The following is a 20855-nucleotide window of genomic DNA, read 5'->3' on the forward strand; positions in this document are numbered from 1 at the left end:
GCACATGACATATATCAATGACTTCCTTTAGATTTTAGGTTATAATTTGATGTTAATATTTGACAGCCACATTTGTTGAAGTATTGTGTACCTACGCCTACAAAGCCAACTGAAATGTTTTCTTTTACTACATTTAAATATATACAATGTTAGACTCTGCTTCTCTTACTAAGAAGTCTCGCCAGCTTGACCTTGTAATATTACTGATGTTATTTATTACTGTGCTTAGCTCATCATATACTTTGTGTCTTTTGTATATTTGTTGGCTCAGACTGTCTTCAAGGCCTTAGCATGCATTCTCTTCACATAACTTTAAAAATTGAAGAAATACCATTTGCATTCTCTGTAGGAAGATGCTTGATAAATCCTTGGGTTTTAAGAAAAATAAGTAGGGGTTGGGGATTTAGCTCAGCGGTAGAGCGCTTGCCTAGCGAGCGCAAGGCCCTGGGTTCGGTCCCCAGCTCCGGAAAAAAAGAAAAAAGAAAAAAAAAAAAAAGAAAGAAAAATAAGTAGTAAAATTTGTTATAATTTTAAAGCATTTCAGATAGCTTTATAATATATTTGCAAATACTGTATCCTTTTGTGTTTCCTTTTAAAGCAGTATTTCCTATCCTTTTTAATTTTTAAGTCCTCAGATTGTCTCTGAGTAATTAGGTGTTTATGGCAGATATCGTTTCTGTGAGCTTTTCATACCAAGAATGATGTTCTAATTATCGTGACACTGTTATAATTGGCTAGGCTTGTCATTTTGTTCATAAATTTCTTTTCTGAAAATATCGCATGGTTAACTTCATTGCTTTAAGTATATATATATTTTAGAGGTCTGACATCAGCCCGGAGTCAGGTGCTTCTCTTGTCTTCAGGCTGCAGCTAACTTTTTGCCACTGTTTCTGAGTAGTGGACTTCCTTTCTGACATCCCCAACCCAAGCAGGAGATGGAGGGGAGCCAGCTGAGTCTCTCCTTCTAATATAATGACTAACTCTGTTTTATATTTGCATTCCTTTATTCTCATTCTAGTCCACGATAAGCCTCTGCCTTAGTGGGGCTTGGGTGTGTGTTTTGTTTTGTTTTGTTTTGTTTTGTTTTGTTTTGTTTTGTGTTTTTGCTTGATTTTCTAAAAGATCATCAGTACTTTTTAATCGTTGGTGGTTTTGCTTATCTCCTCCCACGTCTGAGTGTCTCAGGCTCCTCCTGTCATCTGTTTTGTGTCATTAGATATGCCCTTAACTGTGGGTGCCACACACACCGTACCCCTCGATGTGTGCTCTGCCGTCTTGTGAAGCATTCAGCTTTCTCTCCTCTGTGTTTTGCACCTTAGTCTTTACTTTGTCTTACCCCGTGTCTCCAAGAGTAACTGTAGGATGACTACCTCACCCATGGACACATGGTGAGAACTTCACCACAGATGTGCTCACTTGTTTTCAGTACTTTGAAGTCTCATGGTGAGACCCATAATTTCAGCAAGTCAGTAGTCGGTAACCGCAAATCCAAAGCTCCCTGTTTCATTCCAAGAATTGTGAGGAGAAAGCAGAGCACGCTGGGCATCCTGAGCAGTGCAGCTCTCTCCTGTTCACTTTGCTCCGAGTTCTAAGGCCCCATGTGTGTAAAGATCAGCACCTCCCCGCCTTCCTTCCTGGCTCTGAAGGCTGCCTCTGAACAACTGTGAGATACCAGGGAAGTGAGAAGCGCTGCCCTGAGGTCTCGGTCTCTGGCAGGAAAGTAGAAGCTTTTGCACTGGATGGACTGGTTCTCCAGCAGCTAGGGTGGTGCTGGAATGTGACCTACCGTCAAGGGAAGCCTGGGGCTCACTATCTGGTCAGCCCCTCCCTGCTCATTTTCAGGCACCTTATTTCAAATGTCACTTTAGTTAGAGAGGGACTTCTCTTTCCTGTTTTTATTTGAGCTGTGCTGGTTTTAATTTGTTTTGCTTGTGTGCAAGTGCATGTGTGTTGTCTACATATATGTACACACACATGCACATGCGTACAAGCCAGAGGGTATCCAGTGTTCTGCTCTGTCTGTTACTCCCCGCCCCCATTCCATTGAGACAGGGTCTCTCACTAAACCTGAAGCTGGGCCAGCAAGAGCGTACCCCAAGGATTCTGCCTCTCGTGCTCTTCCCCCAAAGCACTGGGCCACAGGGAGCCCTGCCCGGCCATGTGCAGGTTTTTTGTGGGTACTCAGGTCCTTACAGGTTAGCAACAAATGCCCTTACCCCCAAGACTTCTTCCCAGACACTAAGTAGGTTGAGTGCCGTCTCCGAGTACAGTTTGGCTTGGTTTGGTTTGTTCATTCGTCTGTTTGTTGGTTTTTGTGTTTGTTTGTTTTGTTTTTTCGTTTCTGCTCTTTGGATTGAAAGTTGTTCTGACTGACTTCCTGGATAAGAAGCAGAGTAGAGAGGCTGAGTCAGAGTGGATCCTCTCTTCACGGGCGTGAGGTATCCCCACCACAGCCTTGGGAGCCAGGACTGCTGGGACCTGAGAAAACAAATCTGCTTCCGTTGTTAGGGAAAGCTGAAGTTTAAGAATTGTGTTAAAGTTCCCGAAAAATAAACTAGGAAAGTTATAAATACCCTGGAGAATAAATATGGAAGTTTCATTAACAAGTGGGAGCTGCGAATTGTTACCTCTTTAGTAGTAAATAGATATTTATTTTTGAAGGAGCTGTAATCACAGGCTGTGAGATGTAACCAACATGTTCCTCATTAATAGCCACCAACTGAGAATCACTTCCAAGTGGCCTTGGGAGAGGCTCGCCCTGCGCTTTGTTTGCTGCCCTTAGTGGGGACCTTCTGACCAGGTTGAGTTACGACCCTACCAGCTAATTCCAGTTTGATTTCCATATGTAGCTTCCTGAAAATAAAACCCACTTGTGTTTATATATATATACATATATATTTTAAAAAGCCATCCATGAAGCTTAGAATAAGAAATGGCAAAAATTTGCCACCGTTAATTTTAATATCATCATATGTCTTCAAAAACACCTCCAGCTCCTTCCGTGGGGCCCACCTCACTGTGAACAAAACAGGCCTCAGGCCAGTGCGCAACGATAGTAAAAAGTCTGCACAGTGTGGAGACCGTCTCCCAGAGTTGTGCGCGAATGCCTGGTGCAGTGAGAGCCAATAATGTTGCTCTTATCTGACTAGAAGACTCTGCTTCCAGAACACTCTTAAAACCCTCCTACAAAGATAATATTTTTTCATTTCTAAAATATTTTCCATGCCTGCACAGGCTAAGGAGAGCGCTTCAGCGGATGCTGCTTGGGGTTCTGCCTGCCCCTTGCTGGCCATGGGTGGACATTTTGACTCAGTTACAGTTGTATGTGCTCCATGCATGTCACTGGAAGTGATGGACAGAGCTCGCACACAGCAGTGCAGCTACAGTGTGAGGAGGACCCCTGTTCCCAAGTGTGGAGCTGTACATTTGCCTCTGCTAGAATCCCAGGGTGGATGCTAGGATGTTACAATTGGCAGGGAAGATGGCGGAGCTCGTTCCTCTCAGCTGAGGACACAGGCCTGCAATCATCTGGAGAAGCCCTGAGAGGAACATACTCAACTTTCTACTAATTATGCTGCTTTTGCCATGTTCCCTGAGGACCTGGTAAAGCACATTGCTCTTCCCTATGAAGCAGGCGTCTCCAGCCAGTCTTGGCTGCTTTGGATACAGATGACAAACACCCAGAGTCTCTGGCCCAGTTATAGAAGACAAAGGCTAATAAAACTAGCCAGGAGCACGTTCTCTGTGTCCATGCCTGTAACAGCACCTGCTGACCTCATACACATTTTGAAGGTGAACTCTGCCATGTTCATGTGGCCTCAGTGACTAGAGAGACAGCATCTAGTGTCATTAACTAAATACCAATTTAACAATTAACATATTCTACGTTTCTTTCCTGTTTTTCTGTTTCTTTTCTGTATGTTTGTGTGTGTGGGCAGGGTGATACTCACTTATGCACCGTATGGAGGCCTGAGGTCCACGCTGGGTGTCCCACTCTATGTCTCTCCTCTTTATTGCTGACTGACCCCGGAGCCCCAGGAGCCTCCTGTCTCTACACCACTCAGTGCTAGGCCACATGCACACACCACTCTTGGTCTTTTGTATGAATGCTGGAGTTCCTCACCCAGCACCTTGAGCACTTTAGCCACCGAGCCATCTCCTCAGACCCCTGGGTTTTATTAATAATTCTAGATGCTGGCAGTGACCCGGGTTACATTGTGTGTCAGGATTCTCAGGGCCTGGGTAGTCAGAGTCATGATTTCCCATCCAGGGTAGTGATCATCGCACGTGCCTCAAGATTTTTATAAGAACTGAATGAGAAATGTTAGTAGTCAGGGCAACACTCTCTGCTAGGCCAGCCGAAGCTCAGAGAAAGCCTAAGTTTACAAGGAAGGCCTGGCGTGTTCCTGCTCCACCTTGTTCTCCCAGGAGACGCTGCAGGGTATCTTGTGATCTCTCCGAGTCTCTGTCACCTGAGCACTGACGTCAACAGGACCTGCTCTGTTCACTCCCAGAGCCATTTGCAGTAATACAGGGGGCAGGTTTCTGCCAATGTAAAAAAACGTTCTTCCACATTATGAGAACTATGGGCTGTGATTTCTACAAACTGGCCATGGTAACTATTTGCTCTGCAAGTTAAAGTCTTGTATACTGTGTTTTACTGTGTAAGCTGAAAAAAAATTCATATTGTGTAGTATAGCTTTTCTATCAACAGCGATGGGTATGTTAAAAGTCATTGAATGTGCATTGCACTGAGGATTAAGGAAATCACATATCTGTAATCTCAAGCCTTGTGTCAACTAAGAAAGCCTTGCACTAGCTGTCATTCCCTTCTGAATGATGCCCAGATTTACACATTCCATTCCATGCCCGTCTGAAGGATTAGGTGGCATTCCTAATGTTAAGCTCTTGCCAGTTGCTGCCCCCTCACTGCTAAGGAGGTCCGCCCCCTTCTCCTATTCACTTTGATGTGAGTAGAGCATCGGGCTAGCCAGAGACCCTTGTGGGCCTTTTCAGATTTCTCCTTAGGTTTTTCCACAGTTCAGGACACTAACCTAAGGTGTACACCCATAAAGAGAGGAAGCTCGCTTGTGATAGGTTTGCCCATGGGTCAGGGAACTAACTTAGTATGTACAGCCATTAGAAAGAGATGTTTGAGACAGGTTGGACCACAGTTCAGGGTACTGAGTTAGTACGCAGCCCAAAAGGGTAATGTATTTGTGATATGAATTACTAAACTCTGACCATGGTAAATATGCCTGACTCATGTTTTCAATAACTCCTGAATGGTGTATGTGGGTGACACTGGCAGCTCTTCCTGTCCCACCCTCCCAATTTCCACCTGGGAAACAGAGTTGCAGATAAGCAACTGACAGAAGTCACGGGTCATATGAGCCAAAGGCCCCATGAAGAGGGAGGTCATATACCTTCACTCTGCTCAGGTTCAGCACCAAGAAAATGGCATGTGGCACCTGCCTGTAGCCCAGTTCCTACTGCAGAACCGGCCCTTTGGATAGAACCAGATGTGTTCCTATGTTTGCTGTGGCTTTGTAGATCACTTAAAACACTGTTAGTTTCATTTTTCCGAGAGCCGTTGTGGAGCTTTGATTCACCTAAAAAGTGACTATGCAGTTCAGTCTGGCCTTGAACTTGCAGCAATCCTTCTGTCTCTGTTGTCTGAGTGTCAGAATTGCAGGCATCATTTAATACTGTTAAGTGAGAAGTGAAATGGGTAGCCGTATTTGACTGCTTTGGATCGTTTTTCCTGGTCCTGGCTGGATTTATTGATCAGTAATTCTCAGTCAGCCGTTGTGCTCTAAATGGTTTGCATAGATTACCTCACTGAATGCTGAAATAAGAATGATCATCAACTGTGAGGAAGTGCATTTTACGTGGGAGAAAGTGCGGTGAGAGGCTAAGCAGTATTCCTACTGCACAGCAAACATGATGCACACAGCAAACATGATGAAGCTGAGCGGGCTAGCTCTTCACATTAGTATATTTTAAACAAAAAGAATAGATATTTTTGTTAGTAGTGGATGGGGAAAAAAGTCTTCCAGGCATATGAATTTGCCTTATTCTCTAACAACATAATACCTCTGGAAAATAACTCCTGTGGTTGTATATACATCTCCATGTTGTATGTTCAAGAATATGTACAATGTCGGGGTTGGGGATTTAGCTCAGTGGTAGAGCGCTTGCCTAGCAAGCGCAAGGCCCTGGGTTCGGTCCCCAGCTCCGAAAAAAAGAAAAAAGAAAAAAAAAAAAGAATATGTACAATGTCTAAGTACGTATGACCTTTAGTGGCTTCATTCTTGACTGGTAGGTTACCATGACTGTTTATTTGAGAGAGGACTTGTTATCTTCATAGCATCTTGCCTAGAACCCCTCCTCAATAGATGTTTATAAAGTTCATCTTTCTTTTTGAAGAGAAATATCAGAACCTAAGTTCTAGTCCAGTTCTAGTGTTGATTTGTTGTATAATTAGACAGGTTGGTCATTTGCTCTGAGCCTCAGTTTCCCCAAAATGGGAGTGTGAAGACTCTGGACCATTGTGCTCACCAAGGGCTTATAGTCAGAGGGCTCTCTAGGTAGTGAGGCCGAGGGGCCAGCATTGTAGGCATCAGGAAGATCTGTATAGACCAGGGTTTCTGGTGAGCACAAAAGACCTCTGCCAGTATTTTCACTGAGAAAGCTTGATGTATCTTCCTTGCCTGGCACACTCACACTTTGGGTATCTGTTAATGGCATCTGAGCCAGACAGACCACTAAGGTTATGGCATGAAACCAAGAAACCCAGATTCTGTGCAGTTCTAACACCACAGTAATTTGGACCAAAATAAGAAGGGGGGGGATAGTGGTCTTCAGTAACTTTGTGGCAAACCAACTAGGGATACAATATCGCCAAAAGAAACAGGGTGCCACAAGCCTCACTTAGTGGCTGTGCTCAGCTGCGTGGCAGAAAATGTTCATGGGCTGGGTTTCAGAGTGCCTCTCCCCCCACCCTCCAGTGGGCTGATAAAAACTCCTATTTGGACCTCTAAAACCAGGAGAATTTGGAATTTCAAAAACATCCTTTCCATTAAAAACATCCAGAGAACAAATTGTGAACCTATAAACTGTTTTCCTTAAATTCAAGGGCGTTTAGCCCTTAAAAAAAATGAATGGTGCATTGAAGACCCCTAGAAGGAAAACGGTGGGGGTTGGGGGAGGAGAATAAAGCAAACAAATGGCAAAGACGACTATTGTGTTGTAAAGAAAATGCTTTGGGGGCCGGAGTCTTTATTCGGGTAGATCTTTTGGAAGGCAGAAATTTGAATCTGTACCTTTCCTGCGATTAAAAAGGAACGGAAACAAACCGGAGATTTCTGTGCCACTGCGTCCCCGTCCCTCCTTCCTCTGCTGCAGAGCCGCTCTGCGGAATGTGAGAGCGACTCACAGAGCCACAGCGCCATCTTTCTGCACGATGTGGGACTGAATCTTCACTCTGTACCAGGCCTGTTGACTGGCTGGCTCGAGCCATTCTGTGGGCGAGCCTCGGCAAGGAAACAGCTCCTGGACGCTCAGATCATAAAGGAAGAGCTGCAGAGGCCAAGAAATGAGTCTTCTTTTCTTTGGCACTTTAGCAATTAAACTGGTAACTTAATCGGATATTAGGGACCGTGAGTCATAAACCCGGTGTTTAATTAGTTTGCACCCACTGAGTCATTTTACTTTCTAGACATTGTAATTTACAACCTGCTGCATTGCAGCAGCTTCTTAAGCTTTTTTTAAAATTGTGTCATAAGATATTCTTCTCGCTGCTGAGTCTTTAAAAATATAGAAACACTCTTAGTTGAGATGTTTTTCTTTTCAATTTTCAGTTGCAAATCAAACATGCAGTTACAGAAGCAGAGATTCAAAAATTGAAGACCAAGGTAAGCACCGCTCCGTGGTGTTTGAATTGTACTCTTTAAACTTCAGATACTCTGAGGAATTTGAAGCCTAGGAGTAATGGATTTGCTCCCGTGCATCTGAGAGCATATTTACATGAGAGGTTCATTTCCAACATCAAGTACAGACAGACCTTCCTTGAGGGCGAGCACACCCGCACACAACCCAGAGAAGGCCACAGGGCACTTGATATTTTAAATAGATTTATATTATTTATTCTCTCTGAAATTTCTTCAAAAATATTTTTAATGGCTCAAGCATCTGAACTGTGTACTAATTTCTTAAGTACAAGCTGGTATTTCAAATCTCCTTTTTTTTGTCATTTACCTTATAATAATTTCAGCTAATTTACTGGAAGCAATGTATTGTTTTAATGTGGAACATTAATTTCTTTTTAGAAAAAAAGTCTTCCCATGTTTAAGAAGTGAAGATTATACGGTCATTCTCTGTGCTGTGTAACTGATGTAGATTCAGGTGCTACTGGGAATCTTTAGATATACTAAGTTCACATTTTTTAGATTTGTTGAAGAGAAAGAATATTAGTAAAAATATATTTTTAATCTCTATGAAATAGTGAGAGATCCAAGTAAACTGTAAAATTCTTGTGCAAGATACAATTCTAGCTATTGTTGTTCAGTTCTATCAAATGTATGTTTTCAGAGACTTAAAGATCTCTTCAGTGACTTTCAAACGATTGTGTATTGCTTCCATGATCTTTTTAAGATTAAGATATAATTATTCCCTCCCACGAGTGGTCTGTTTTCTGATTCACAGTGGGTATTCGCTTTGGGTTTTCCACATGTTTTAAATGGAGACGAGTTAGCCGGCTGCTTTGGTTAAATGGCTTTCCTGACTAATACGCTTTGCAGCTCTTTCGTCAAAACGTGTTTAGACATCGCTTGTGGTCGCAGCCATGCACTGGGAATTTTAAGTTTTAAGCTAGCAAGACTGGTACATAAACAACTGCTATAAAACATTAATTAAAGATGCAGTAAGAACCAGGTCCTTTTTATCTGAAAGCTGTTTCTTGACTTTAAAAACCAGATCTTATAGACTGTCGCTTACAGATAGGAACAGGAGCCCGTGTGTTTATAAATGCTCTTGTAGACAGGCTCAGGCATTTGACTGTGAACACAATATAAAAAATACTACAAATTACTATTTTATATTTTTCTTCCTTTTTAAAAAATTAGATCTTTTATTTATTTACATTTCAAATGTTATCCCCTTTCCTGGTTCCCCTCTGGAATATATTTTTCTTCCTAGATTGGTATGTGATACATTTGAAAACACCTTAATGTTATTATTATTTATGTTAAATAGATTTCTTCATTCCAGTGTTTGGAACTAATTTTTACTTTGTAACCTCTTGCCCACGTGTGTTTAGTAAATTTTTTTTCACAAAATTATTCTTGTGATGTATCAATGTGTATATTTGTGTGAATGTGTAGCTCCATTTGTTCAATGCTTTATAAAGGTGGATGTCACTTTGAACATTGATAACTTTGAAGTAGAGAATATAGACAGAGTAGCAGCATGAAGGGCAGCATGAAGGAAGGTTGTTGTCAGTGCTCTTTAAACCCTCATTCGAAGCTCAGTTATAGATTTCTGTATCAAGAGCAAATCCTGGACGAGTTTCCTCTTTCCTGTACTCAAATTTAGCCAAGAGATCGGGAAAAGCTGCACTCCATGTTTCTAAGAATTTCCAGAGACAGAAACTGAACAAAGCTGTCTTTCTGATCTATTGGAGGGATTTAAACTAATTGGACAACCATTTATACCTTTATTTTTCCCTGTCTTTAATACAGAGAATAAATTAAGGTTTATAAAGATCTAGATATGTCTAGCACTTCTTGTAATATATTGAGTGACAGACTGTGTTCGTATCAATATCAGGAACCTAATAACATCTTCCAAAGGGTTAAAAGCACAGTACTAGAAACTGACTCTTACCAAAGGAAGCCCAAGAGGTGTGGCAAGGATGCGGAACTGTGAGAGCACAGGTGCCTTTCATAGGTGGTAACTCAGACTCTAGAAACCTGAACCTCGTGCCCACGTGTTAAGGAAAACACTCCAAAGGTTAACCCTTCCTAACCATTACTGCATCTGCTTCTGCTCCTCGCTTCTTCCTCTTACAGTAATCTTCAACTTCCTGTCCTACATTTCATTTAACATGCTTTCAAACAAAGTGTGTTGGCATTTAGTGGACTTAATCAGTGATGTGCTAGACACTTTTTCCTGCTTGCAGTATTTCAAACTACGTGGTATCAAAGAAAGTTCACGGGAGTTCAAGTCAGATTTGTGTTTTGTCATTTATCAGATGGGTGACCTTGAGCAAATCATTTCCCTTTTCATGCCTTCTGTTTTATCCTGTATGGATATGGGAAGAACTGTTGCTCTTCTTGGCTCGGGCTGTTTTGATGACCGATTGCACATAACACTAGGATCTATTATAGTGTGGAGAGATGGTGCTATAGACATTCACAAGTTATTTTTGCCTTGACATTTGTTTTCTCCAGCTGCAAGCAGCAGAGAATGAGAAAGTAAGGTGGGAACTAGAAAAGAACCAACTGCAGCAGAATATTGAGGAGAATAAAGAAAGGATGGTAAAGCTGGAGAGCTACTGGATCGAGGCGCAGACATTATGTCACACCGTGAACGAGCATCTCAAAGAGACCCAAAGCCAGTATCAGGCCTTGGAAAAGAAGTACAACAAAGCCAAGAAGTTGATCAAGGATTTTCAACAAAAGTAAGCATTCTCTGTTCTCTGGTGATCCAGCACAGACACGTGGGTGAAGAAGACTTGCCCCCAGTGTGTGTATACTAGTTAGAGGTGTGGGAAGAAGAGGCTGGACCGTCCCTTTCAGATCACAGCCATCACAGATTAAGGGAGTAACTTTTTCTCGTGGGAACATTTTGTGTGTTGTCATTTGACTCTGCCTCAGTTTCCGATAGTAGCCATCAAAACATTGAGACTTGTTGGTTCTTTTGGAAAGCATCTCTGTGATTTAGAAGCTAGGAGTGTGGTTGAGGTTGTGCAGGATGCTTGGCTGAGCCTTGGACTTGCTACATGCAGAGGAGCAGTTGAGATCTGGATGGGTTTCTGTCTGTGTTCTTAAAATCAGTAATGTCTACAGGCAGTGTGAACACTGACCTGCAAGACCTCCCCACCCCCTGCATTTCTCAGTACTGCTCTCCAGGTCCCAGGTCACCACACTAGGGCAGACCACATCCTGCTGTGAAATTTTCTGAGCTATGCGTCTTCCTCTCCTCCTCCTGGGCCTTGATGTTAGCGAGCATGCCCAGAGGAATTTTCATGAGTTACTCCTGATTCACTAGAGCAAACATCAGCACCTCTTGTGGTTTTCTGTGACAAGCCTTAGAAGCTAAGTATATGTGTCAGTCATCTTGTTTCTTTCCTGTCTCAGAGGTAATATTTTAATAGTTGAAACAAATAGCTATAAGAAATTATTTGAAAGATGACAATAGTTCTTTGTTATTGGTTAACTCAATACATTAACCATTGCAACTTTTTGCTAACACTGTATCTAGCTATAAGAAATGACCAGATTTGCTTTCAGAATGGAGGGATGTATCCTTCTCCTGTATGTGGACATGTGACAGTTGTCCCTCCACTGATTTCTCTCTGCAAGGAACTCTTCAGATCTGACTGCCTGCTTTCATCTGTTATTATATATTGGAAATATAGATTCATTTCTGCTGACGAGAAGTTATCACCATTACATTCCCCACAGAATCATTCCTTCAGCAACTCCTGTGCCCACAAGTGTGCACCCTCCTGATCAGGCACTCAGGTGAAGAGCATGCTGAGAAAAATCAGAAAACTTTCCTACTTGTGATTAAATCATTAAAGTTGTCCTTTCCTTTGTTGCCATAAACTTTCCCAGTAACTGTATTTGAGTTTCATTTATTTAAACAGCTCTCAAGTGTTTATCCTGCAGCATACTTGAGTGCTTCTGAAAGAATTTTCCCATTTCTGCACTCAGTGAAAGTTTTCTACAATTGAGCCTCTTATGTTCTTTAGAGAGCTCGATTTCATCAGGAGACAAGAAGTAGAAAGAAAGAAGCTGGAGGAGGTGGAAAAAGCTCACCTTGTTGAAGTCCAAGGCCTGCAAGTTCGGGTGAGTGAAGTTCTCACAGCCACTAGTGGTGAGGCAGTTCTGCCCAGAGAAGTGCAAGATAGTCCAATTTGTGAATTGATTTTTGTTTTCTAGATTAGAGATTTGGAGGCTGAGGTGTTCAGACTACTAAAGCAAAATGGGACCCAAGTTAACAACAACAACAACATCTTTGAGAGAAGACCATCTCCTGGGGAAGTCTCAAAAGGAGACACTATGGAGAATGTGGAAGTCAAGCAAACATCCTGTCAGGACGGCTTGAGCCAAGGTTGGTCTAGCCTCACCTAACACATCCTTGTTACTGACAGTGTAAGCAGGACTTAAGCTCTTCTGACTTGGAGATTCCAAAGCTCAAACTGCCTCCCATGAGTATTCAGGGTAAGAGCCTGTCATGTTAGCTTGTATCAAACATAAATGCTTTAGTGTAAGTGACAAAGTTCCAGATAAAGGCAAACCCACGTGTTATCTTTAGAGTATCATAAACAAGTGCACTTAGCAAACTGCTTCAGAAATTATAGTCCATTTCTCCTAGAGTAAATATGTTGCTCTGGCATCAGAAAACTAGCTGCCTGTTTCTAGCATTCCTGACTCACTTAGGTAAGACGTCTGCTTCAGCTCTGGTTCTTATCTTGGGGCCTACCTGTACTTCCCATGACCATCTTATCTAAAATCAAGTAAGGAGAAAACATGGCATCAAACATGCCCTTGACCCAGATTCGTCGCTCGCCTGTTCTCCTGTACTCACCTTCCGTACACGGACTGTGTGGGTAGATCCATATGAAGTGAGCGCTTTGTTATCAGCATTGCATCATACAGTACGAATATAAAAGAAATGTGTGCACATACCTGCACACAGCAGAGGACTTTTGACTTCTTTGTTCTACATGACTGTATGCAGTACTGGAAAAGAAGGAAGAAAGCTCGACAAGAGCAGAATTGCAGTGAGCCCACAACATGCTTCCATGACTTGTAGCAAAACTCATATCATTTTGAGCTGTTCCTTTTTTTTATTCCTTCATGATCTTTCTCTCCTATTAAAATATTTCCAGGGCTGGGGAAATGGCTCAGTTGATAAAGTGTTCTCCGCTCAACATAAAGATCTCAGTTCAGATTCACAGCACTGAGGTAAAAAGCCATGTACAGCAAGGTCAACTCTTGATCCCAACATACATGTGCACACACTGGCACCCAAACATGCACATACACAGACACAGATGTTTCCAGAGAGATTATTCTCTAATAAACAATGGTTTATATCCTAATATTAAGAAGTAACTTCTTCATTATTGAAAGTGCAAAGTCTTGAGAATGGTTATTTATAAATGAAGCTTGTGTTGAAAGATTTGAATGCACTCTCCACGTTTATGGCTTTCTGCTGGGTTGTCCCTAAGTAAGGGACGGTCACTTTCTAAGTAATGCCTCAAGGCAGTTGTCAGGGAAGCTCCCCACTGGCACACCACTGAGAGCTGTGCCTCAAGGGTCACCCTAGCTGCTCTGGACTGACCTTATTGTGTGAAATATAATGGTGGTGACAGTGCTGTCCTCTCCAGCCTACCAGAGTAGCCAAGTGCCACGTGCCTGGAGGTGGGGTAAGTAATGCTATTGGCTATTGCAGCCATGGCTTTTATACCTGGAAAGGCATATGATTGAAGCCTTTCCAAGTATGTAAAGTTTAATTGTAGTCCATTACAAATAAGGGTCTTGCTGTGGAATAGACAGGGTCTGATCAGTAACCAGCACCCTTGCTCTGTTTTTTTATTTCTCTCAGTTTGGAAATCCGTGTCTTGTCCAACGTTTAATTACATTATATGAGAACAGAAGATCAACAAGTGTTCTATTAGCATGCTGATTTTGGATCAAAGGCTTACATTTTTTCTGAACCCTTCTTCTATGCTGCACCCGCCATTTTGCCACATAATTATCAGTTTCCGTAGCAACACTTTCGGTTCACAGTGAGATGTGGAGACGACTAATTCTTCCTGAAAGCTGTCCCTGCTTTGGTGGAGGTGGAGCCATCAGCACATACTGATATGAGGGACATATCAAGCCATGTTCTTCCAGTTTCGCAGCCAGTGACAGCCAGTGACAAATCTTGAAATTCAATCACTTGATCACATAAAGCAAAGTGACTTGGCAAGTGGCTAGATGGAACGTTCTGGAAAGCACTTTTCTAAATTGATCTTTTGCTTCTGTTGCTAGGGGAACACCAAAGATGCAGAGATTCAGGGAGTAGGGCTGCAGACCCAACACAGTGCATCTAGTATGGGAAGCCCCTTGACAGCTTGGGTGATGCCATCACCACTGTCATGTCTACCATTAGCTGCAGCTTGTCATGTTGCCTGTCAGGACTGTCCAGTCCTCATCTGCTTCCCAGCTCTGAAGGGTTAGGAGAACGGTTTAGCATGTTTGGTTGGGGCTTGAGACAGCTCCTGAGGTAGGTCAGTGATGAACTGTATGAAAATGAAATAAGAGAGAGGAGGAGAGGAGGAGAGAGGGAAGGAGAGGGGAGGGGAGGGCCAGAAGCATCTTCCACACTGACGCACGTTCCAGATCAGAGCTTCTTCACAAGTGCTGGGTGGATTTGGGACTCTCAATATTGAAGCTTGGGGCAGTTTTTTGAGGAATGAATCCAGTTTTCAAATCTTGTACAAATTTACCACAGTTAAATTATCCTTTACCACAACTTGTATATTTCCTTGTCAGAACTAAACCAATGAAGGCATTTCATTAAAATATTGGTAAAAAGCCAGGTGTATGATACACTGCTTTAATTCCAACACCCAGGGGCCAGGAGTAGAGGCAAGCAGATCTCTTTGAGTTCCAAGCCAGCGTAGTCTACATAGCAAGTCCCAGGCCAGCCAGAGAGACACAGTGATTAAATAATTTAAATAAATAAATAAATAACATTTAAATGAATTAAAATTTTATAAGTCTAAAATTAAGCATACACATTCATTATTTAATATATTTCAAAAATTGTATTTATATTTATATTTAATTATTTAATTTAACATATGGAGAGAATATGTTCCTCTTTCTCCACATCCTCCCCAGCATCTGCTGTCACCTGAGTTTTTGATCTTAGCCATTCTGACTGGTGTGAAGTGGAATCTCAGAGTAGTTTTGATTTGCATTTCCCTGATGACTAAGGATATTGAACATTTCTTTAGGTGCTTCTCAGCCATTCAGTATTCCTCAGGTGAGAATTCTTTGTTTAGCTCTGTACCCCATTTTTTTATCTTTATTAATTTGAGTATTTCTTATTTACATTTCGAGTGTTATTCCCTTTCCCGGTTTCCGGGCAAACATCCCCCTCCCCCCTCCCCTTCCTTATGGGTGTTCCCCTCCCAACCCTCCCCCCATTGCCGCCCTCCCCCCACCAGTCTAGTTCACTGGGGGTTCAGTCTTAGCAGGACCCAGGGCTTCCCCTTCCACTGGTGCTCTTACTAGGATATGCATTGCTACCTATGGGGTCAGAGTCCAGGGTCAGTCCATGTATAGTCTTTAGGTAGTGGCTTAGTCCCTGGAAGCTCTGGTTAGTTGGCATTGTTGTACATATGGGGTCTCGAGCCCCTTCAAGCTCTTCCAGTTCTTTCTCTGATTCCTTCAATGGGGGTCCTGTTCTCAGTTCAGTGGTTTGCTGCTGTAATTCGCCTCTGTATTTGCTGTATTCTGAGTGTGTCTCTCAGGAGAGATCTACATCCGGTTCCTTCTTTGCTTCATCCATCTTATCTAATTGTGTACCCCATTTTTAATACAGTTATTTGATTCTCTGGAGTCTAACTTCTTGAGTTCTTTATATATATTGGATATTAGCCCTCATTGATTGATTTCAGCCCTGAGTTTGATTATTTTCTGCTGTCTACTCCTCTTGGGTATATTTGCTTCCCTTTTGTTCTAGAGCTTTCAGATGTGCTGTCAAGCTGCTAGTGTATGCTCTCTCCAGTTACTTTTGGAGGTACTCAGAGCTATGAATTTTCCTCTTAGCACTTTCATTGTGTCCCATAAGTTTGGGTATGTTGTGCCTTCATTTTCATCAAATTCTAAAAGTCTTTAATTTCCTTATTTTGACCAAGTTATCATGTAGAGCATTGTTCGGCTTCCATGTATATGTGGGCTTTCTGTTCTTTTTGATGTTATTGAAAACCAGCCGTATCCCTTACTGATCTGATAGGATGCATGGAATTATTTCAAACTTCTTGTATCTGTTGAGGCCTGTTTTGTGACTTATTATATGGTCAATTTTGGAGAAGGTACAATGAGTTGCTGAGAAGAAGCTATATTCTTTTGTTTTTGGATGAAATGTTTTCTTTCTCTCTCTCTCTCTCTCTATATATATATATATATGTATATGTATATGTGTGTATATATATATACATGTACATATAAATGTGTATAAATGTGTATATGTGTATATGTGTGTATATGTGTGTATATATGCACACATATATGTATATACATGTATACACACACATATATACACATGTATACATATATTTGTATATATATAAAATCCATTTGATGAGAGTAAAGTGTTGAAGTTTCCCACTATTACCTGTGAAGTACAATGTATGTTTTGAGCTTTAGTAGAATTTCTTTTATGAATGTGGGTGCCCCTTGCATTTGGAGCATAGATGTTTAGAATTGAGAGTTCATTTTGTTAGTTTTTTTCCTTTGATGGGTATAAAGTGTTCTTCCTTATCTTTTTTGATAACTTTTGGTTGAACGTCAATTTTATTACATATTAGAATTGCTACTCTAACTTGTTTCTTGGGACCATTTGCTTAGAAAATTTTTTCCAGCCTTTTACTCTGATACAGTGTCTTTATCACTGATGTATGTTCTCTGTATGCAGCAAAATGCTGGGTCCTGTTTACATATCAAGTCTGTTAGTTTATGTCTTTTTATTTGGGGAATTGAGTCCACTGATGTTAAGAGATATTAAAGAATAGTGATTGGTGCTTCCTGTTATTTTTGTTATTAGAGGTGGAATTATGTTTGTGGGGGTATCTTATTTTCTTGCTTTTTCTAGGGTGTAGTTTCCCTCTTTGTGTTGGAGTTTCCCATCTAGTATCCTTCGTAGGTCTGGATTTGTAGAAAGATTTTGTATAAATTTGGTTTTGTCATGGAATATCTTGGTTTCTCCATCTATGGTAATTGAGAGTTTTGCTGGATATAGTAGCCTAGGCTGGCATTTGTGTTCTCTTAGTGTCTATATGAAATCTGCCCAGAATCATCTGCCTTTCATAGTCTCTGGTGTAATTCTGATAGGTATGCCTTTATATGTTACTTGACCTTTTTCCCTTACTGCTTTTTTTTTTTTTTTGGTTCTTTTTTTTCTGGAGCTGGGGACTGAACCCAGGGCCTTGCGCTTCCTAGGCAAGCACTCTACCACTGAGCTAAATCCCCAACCCCCCTTACTGCTTAATATTCTTTCTTTGTTTTGTGCATTTGGTGTTTTGACTATTATGTGACGGGAGGAGTTTCTTTTCTGGTTCAATCTATTTGGAATTGTGTAGGCTTCTTGTATGTTTATGGGCATCTCTTTCTTTAGGTTAGAGAAGTTTTGCTCTATAATTTTATTGAAGATATTTACTGGCCCTTTAAGTTGGGAATCTTCGCTCTTTTCAATACCTATTATCCTTAGGTTTGATCTTCTCATTGTGTCAGTTGATTTCCTGGATGGTGTGAGTTAGGAGCTTATCGCATTTTGCATTTTCTTTGACTGTTGTGTCAATGTTTTCTATGGTGTCCTCTGCCCCTGAGGTTCTTTCCTCTATCTCTTGTATTCTGTTGGTGATGCTTGTATCTATTACTCCTGATCTCTTCCCTAGGTTTTCTATCTTCAGGGTTGTCTCCCTTTATGATTTTTTTTTATTGTTTCTATTTCCATTTTTAGATCCTGGATGGTTTTGTTCAATTCCTTTCACCTGTTTGGTTGTGTTTTCATGTAATTCTTTAAGGGATTTTTTTCATTTGTTTGTTTCCTCTTTAAAGGCTTCTACTTGTTACCTGTGTTGTCCTGTATTTCTTTAAGGGAGTTATTATATCCTTCTTAATTCCTCTATCATCATCATGAGATGCAATTTTAAATCAGAATCTTGCTTTTCCGGTGTGTTGGATTGTCCAGGACTTGCTGTGGTGGGAAAACTGAGTTCTGATGATGCCAAGCGGTCTTGGTTTCTGTTGATTTGGTTCTTGCACTTGCCTCTCATCATTTGGTTATCTCTGGTGTTGGCTCGTCTTGTTGTCTCTGTCTATGGCTTGTCCCTCCTGTAAGCCTGTGTGTCAGCACTCCTGGGAAACCAGCTCTCTCCAGGCAGAATTTGGGTAGGGAAAGCTGAGGCACAGGGTCAGCTCTAAGTGCAGATAAAAACCAGAACTATCCTGCCCCAGGCAGCTCTTCAGTTCCTGTGTCCTGAGGGCTCCAGACAGGTCACTCGGAGCAGAAATGGTGGTCTTACCTTTGCTCTCAGGTGTGTCACCACCCCTGGGAGATCAGGTCTTTTCCAGGAGGATTTGGGTAGGGAGAGCTGTGGCACAGGTCAGCTTCAAGCGCAGATGGAAACTGGAATGATCCTGTTCCAGGCTGTTCCTTGGTTCCTGTGTCCTGAAGGTTCTGGAAAGTTCCCTCTTGGGCCAGGAATGTGAACAGAACTGGTGCTCTCACCTGTGCTCTCAGGTGTGTCCCAATAATTTTTTAATTAAGAGCTTTAACAGATCTCAAATCCCCTCTATTTTAGACCATATACTTGTCAAATATTATTTTCCATCTGTGAAAACTATGAATACTATAATTGCGTAGTATTTCAGTCACAAACTGGTCTATATGAGTTGTTTACCTTGCTCCCTAGACCCTACGATGTCAGTGGTGTCAGTGACACTGTGGCATCCATGGCCTCCGTGGCATCAGTGGCATTAATGGCTATGCTCCTATGTTCTCTCATCAGTAGAATATGAGGTTAAACTCTTGCTGAGCGTCTACTTTATAGGTCATGGTTCTTATGATGACCCTGTTTCAGCTTCACATATTTAGAGTCTGATTTCTTAGAGAAGGCTTATGCATGCTCCATAAGCCTACTTGGATGGATTAGAGGGAGGTACCTATGCAGGTAATTGATTGTTGCTGTAATAAAAGGGATCAGGAGTAAGTGTGATGTCATTTAAAGTCATATTAACATTATGTATCTATCTGTTTCCAGGCATGACTTAAGTGGCCCAAACTTGTAAAAGGAAAGGTGGCCACTGGATAGAAAGAAAGAGCTAAGACTTGTCAAATATGTAACAAGAAATATAATTTGTGGGATGGATGAAATTAAACATGGGAAAGGAAGAGACATATGTAGAACTTAAGACACCATATACATATCTGAAGGGTAAAGAGGGAATTGAGAGAAAGGCGCCTAAAATAAAAATGACCTTGTTTCCTAATTGATGCTTCCAATAAGAATGAAGAACTGCGTTTGAGGTTTAACAGGAACTGAGGTGCCTATGGTGATGGAAAGTAATTCAAAGGTCCCTGTAAGGGATGGGCATCGCTGCCAAACATTTCTCACTATTACCTACTCAGTAGCAGATTCATGGTTAGGAAACCCTGAATCATTTCTTCTGCATAGTGTAGATATGGAGGGTTCCATAAAGTACTTCATAGTTGATGTTGGGGAAATGGCTCTGTGGCTTACAGTAACTGCTACCCAAACATGAGATCCTGGCTTGGGTAAAAATCTGGGAATGTTGACCCATCATAACCCCAGTACTTGGAGCCAAGGAAGATAGGCAAATCCCTGGAGATCATTCGCCATTTCAGACGAATGAATGAGCTCAGGCTCTGTGAGAGACTCTGTCTCAAACAACAGGGTAACAGATAGTCCAGAAAGACACCCAACATTCACCTCCGACCTTCACACACAGACACATGCAGACGTGCACACCAAGAGTCACACAGTCAGTTTGTTCCTTTAGTTGCACCAGCTTCCGTCTGTTGAGTGCACTTTTGAAGTACCTTATATTCCGAATGAAAGAATAAAATGTACCATGAAAGAATAAAATGTACCATGCTGATATAAGAATTACATAAATCAATTGAGTTAAGTACTAGGTGTAGTCCCCAACCAGCTGGACTTAGCCCTAGCCACCACTGTGGTAGTGTGGACAACAGACACTTCTGGAGCTTTCACAGCACTCCCTGTGGAGCTCTAAGGCTGAAAGTTCTCTTTAACTGCGTTATTACCTCGAAGTTTCTAGAAATATCATTAAATAATGAAATGTGACAAAGACCTAATCAAAAGAAGTGCCAGCATGGTGTATTACATATATTCTATACCTTGTGTGTACTCAAGCTCACAAGTTCCAACAATGGTGATGCTGGAGGGAAACAATTGTAAACCATCGCTCAATTGATTGTATCAGCTTCCTGAGATCAGAACGAAACAAGACAAATCCTGGTTTGTAAAGAACCTGGGAGCTGACGGGGAGGGCTGGCAGAGTGAGGATGGCCACAGCATCCATCTGGGTTCACACAGTTGACTCAGTGGCAACTGTGACAAAGAATTGGCTCTCATAAAAAAAAAAGTCTTCACTCCTTTTAATTTTTATAGTTGTTTATCACTTTTGTTTTGAGACAGGATCTCACTGTATAACCTAGACCGCTCAGACTTGTGATCCTCCTGTCTTGGAGGCCTGGGACCTGAGGCGACAGGGGGTTTTGTTTGTTTATTTGTTTTCTCATTTTTCACAGTACCCTGTAAGTATAAGAATGTTGTTGTAAAGATATAAAAATAAAAA

General features: G+C 41.6%; 1 protein-coding gene across 23 annotated transcripts in view; it reads left to right on the plus strand.

Annotated features, from left to right (window-relative positions):
* Ppp1r9a (protein phosphatase 1, regulatory subunit 9A) overlaps window positions 1-20855 on the plus strand; it is a 321979-nt gene that overhangs the window by 261138 nt on the left and 39986 nt on the right. For 18 of the 23 annotated variants that reach the window (XR_005503322.2, XM_039108474.2, XM_063286778.1 and 15 more), the window contains 4 exons: window positions 7863-7916; window positions 10452-10681; window positions 11978-12074; window positions 12168-12339. Coding sequence is in view for 22 of the 23 variants with exons in the window: in XM_039108474.2 (XP_038964402.1) it covers window positions 7863-7916; window positions 10452-10681; window positions 11978-12074; window positions 12168-12339 (553 nt within the window). In the remaining variant the exon portion in view is untranslated. The remainder of the gene's footprint in view (window positions 1-7862; window positions 7917-10451; window positions 10682-11977; window positions 12075-12167; window positions 12340-20855) is intronic. The other 5 variants (XM_063286780.1, XM_039108476.2, XM_063286773.1 and 2 more) reach the window with 1 other exon arrangement.

This window comes from Rattus norvegicus, chromosome 4, assembly GCF_036323735.1.
Source record: "Rattus norvegicus strain BN/NHsdMcwi chromosome 4, GRCr8, whole genome shotgun sequence".
Classification (NCBI taxonomy): domain Eukaryota; kingdom Metazoa; phylum Chordata; class Mammalia; order Rodentia; family Muridae; genus Rattus; species Rattus norvegicus.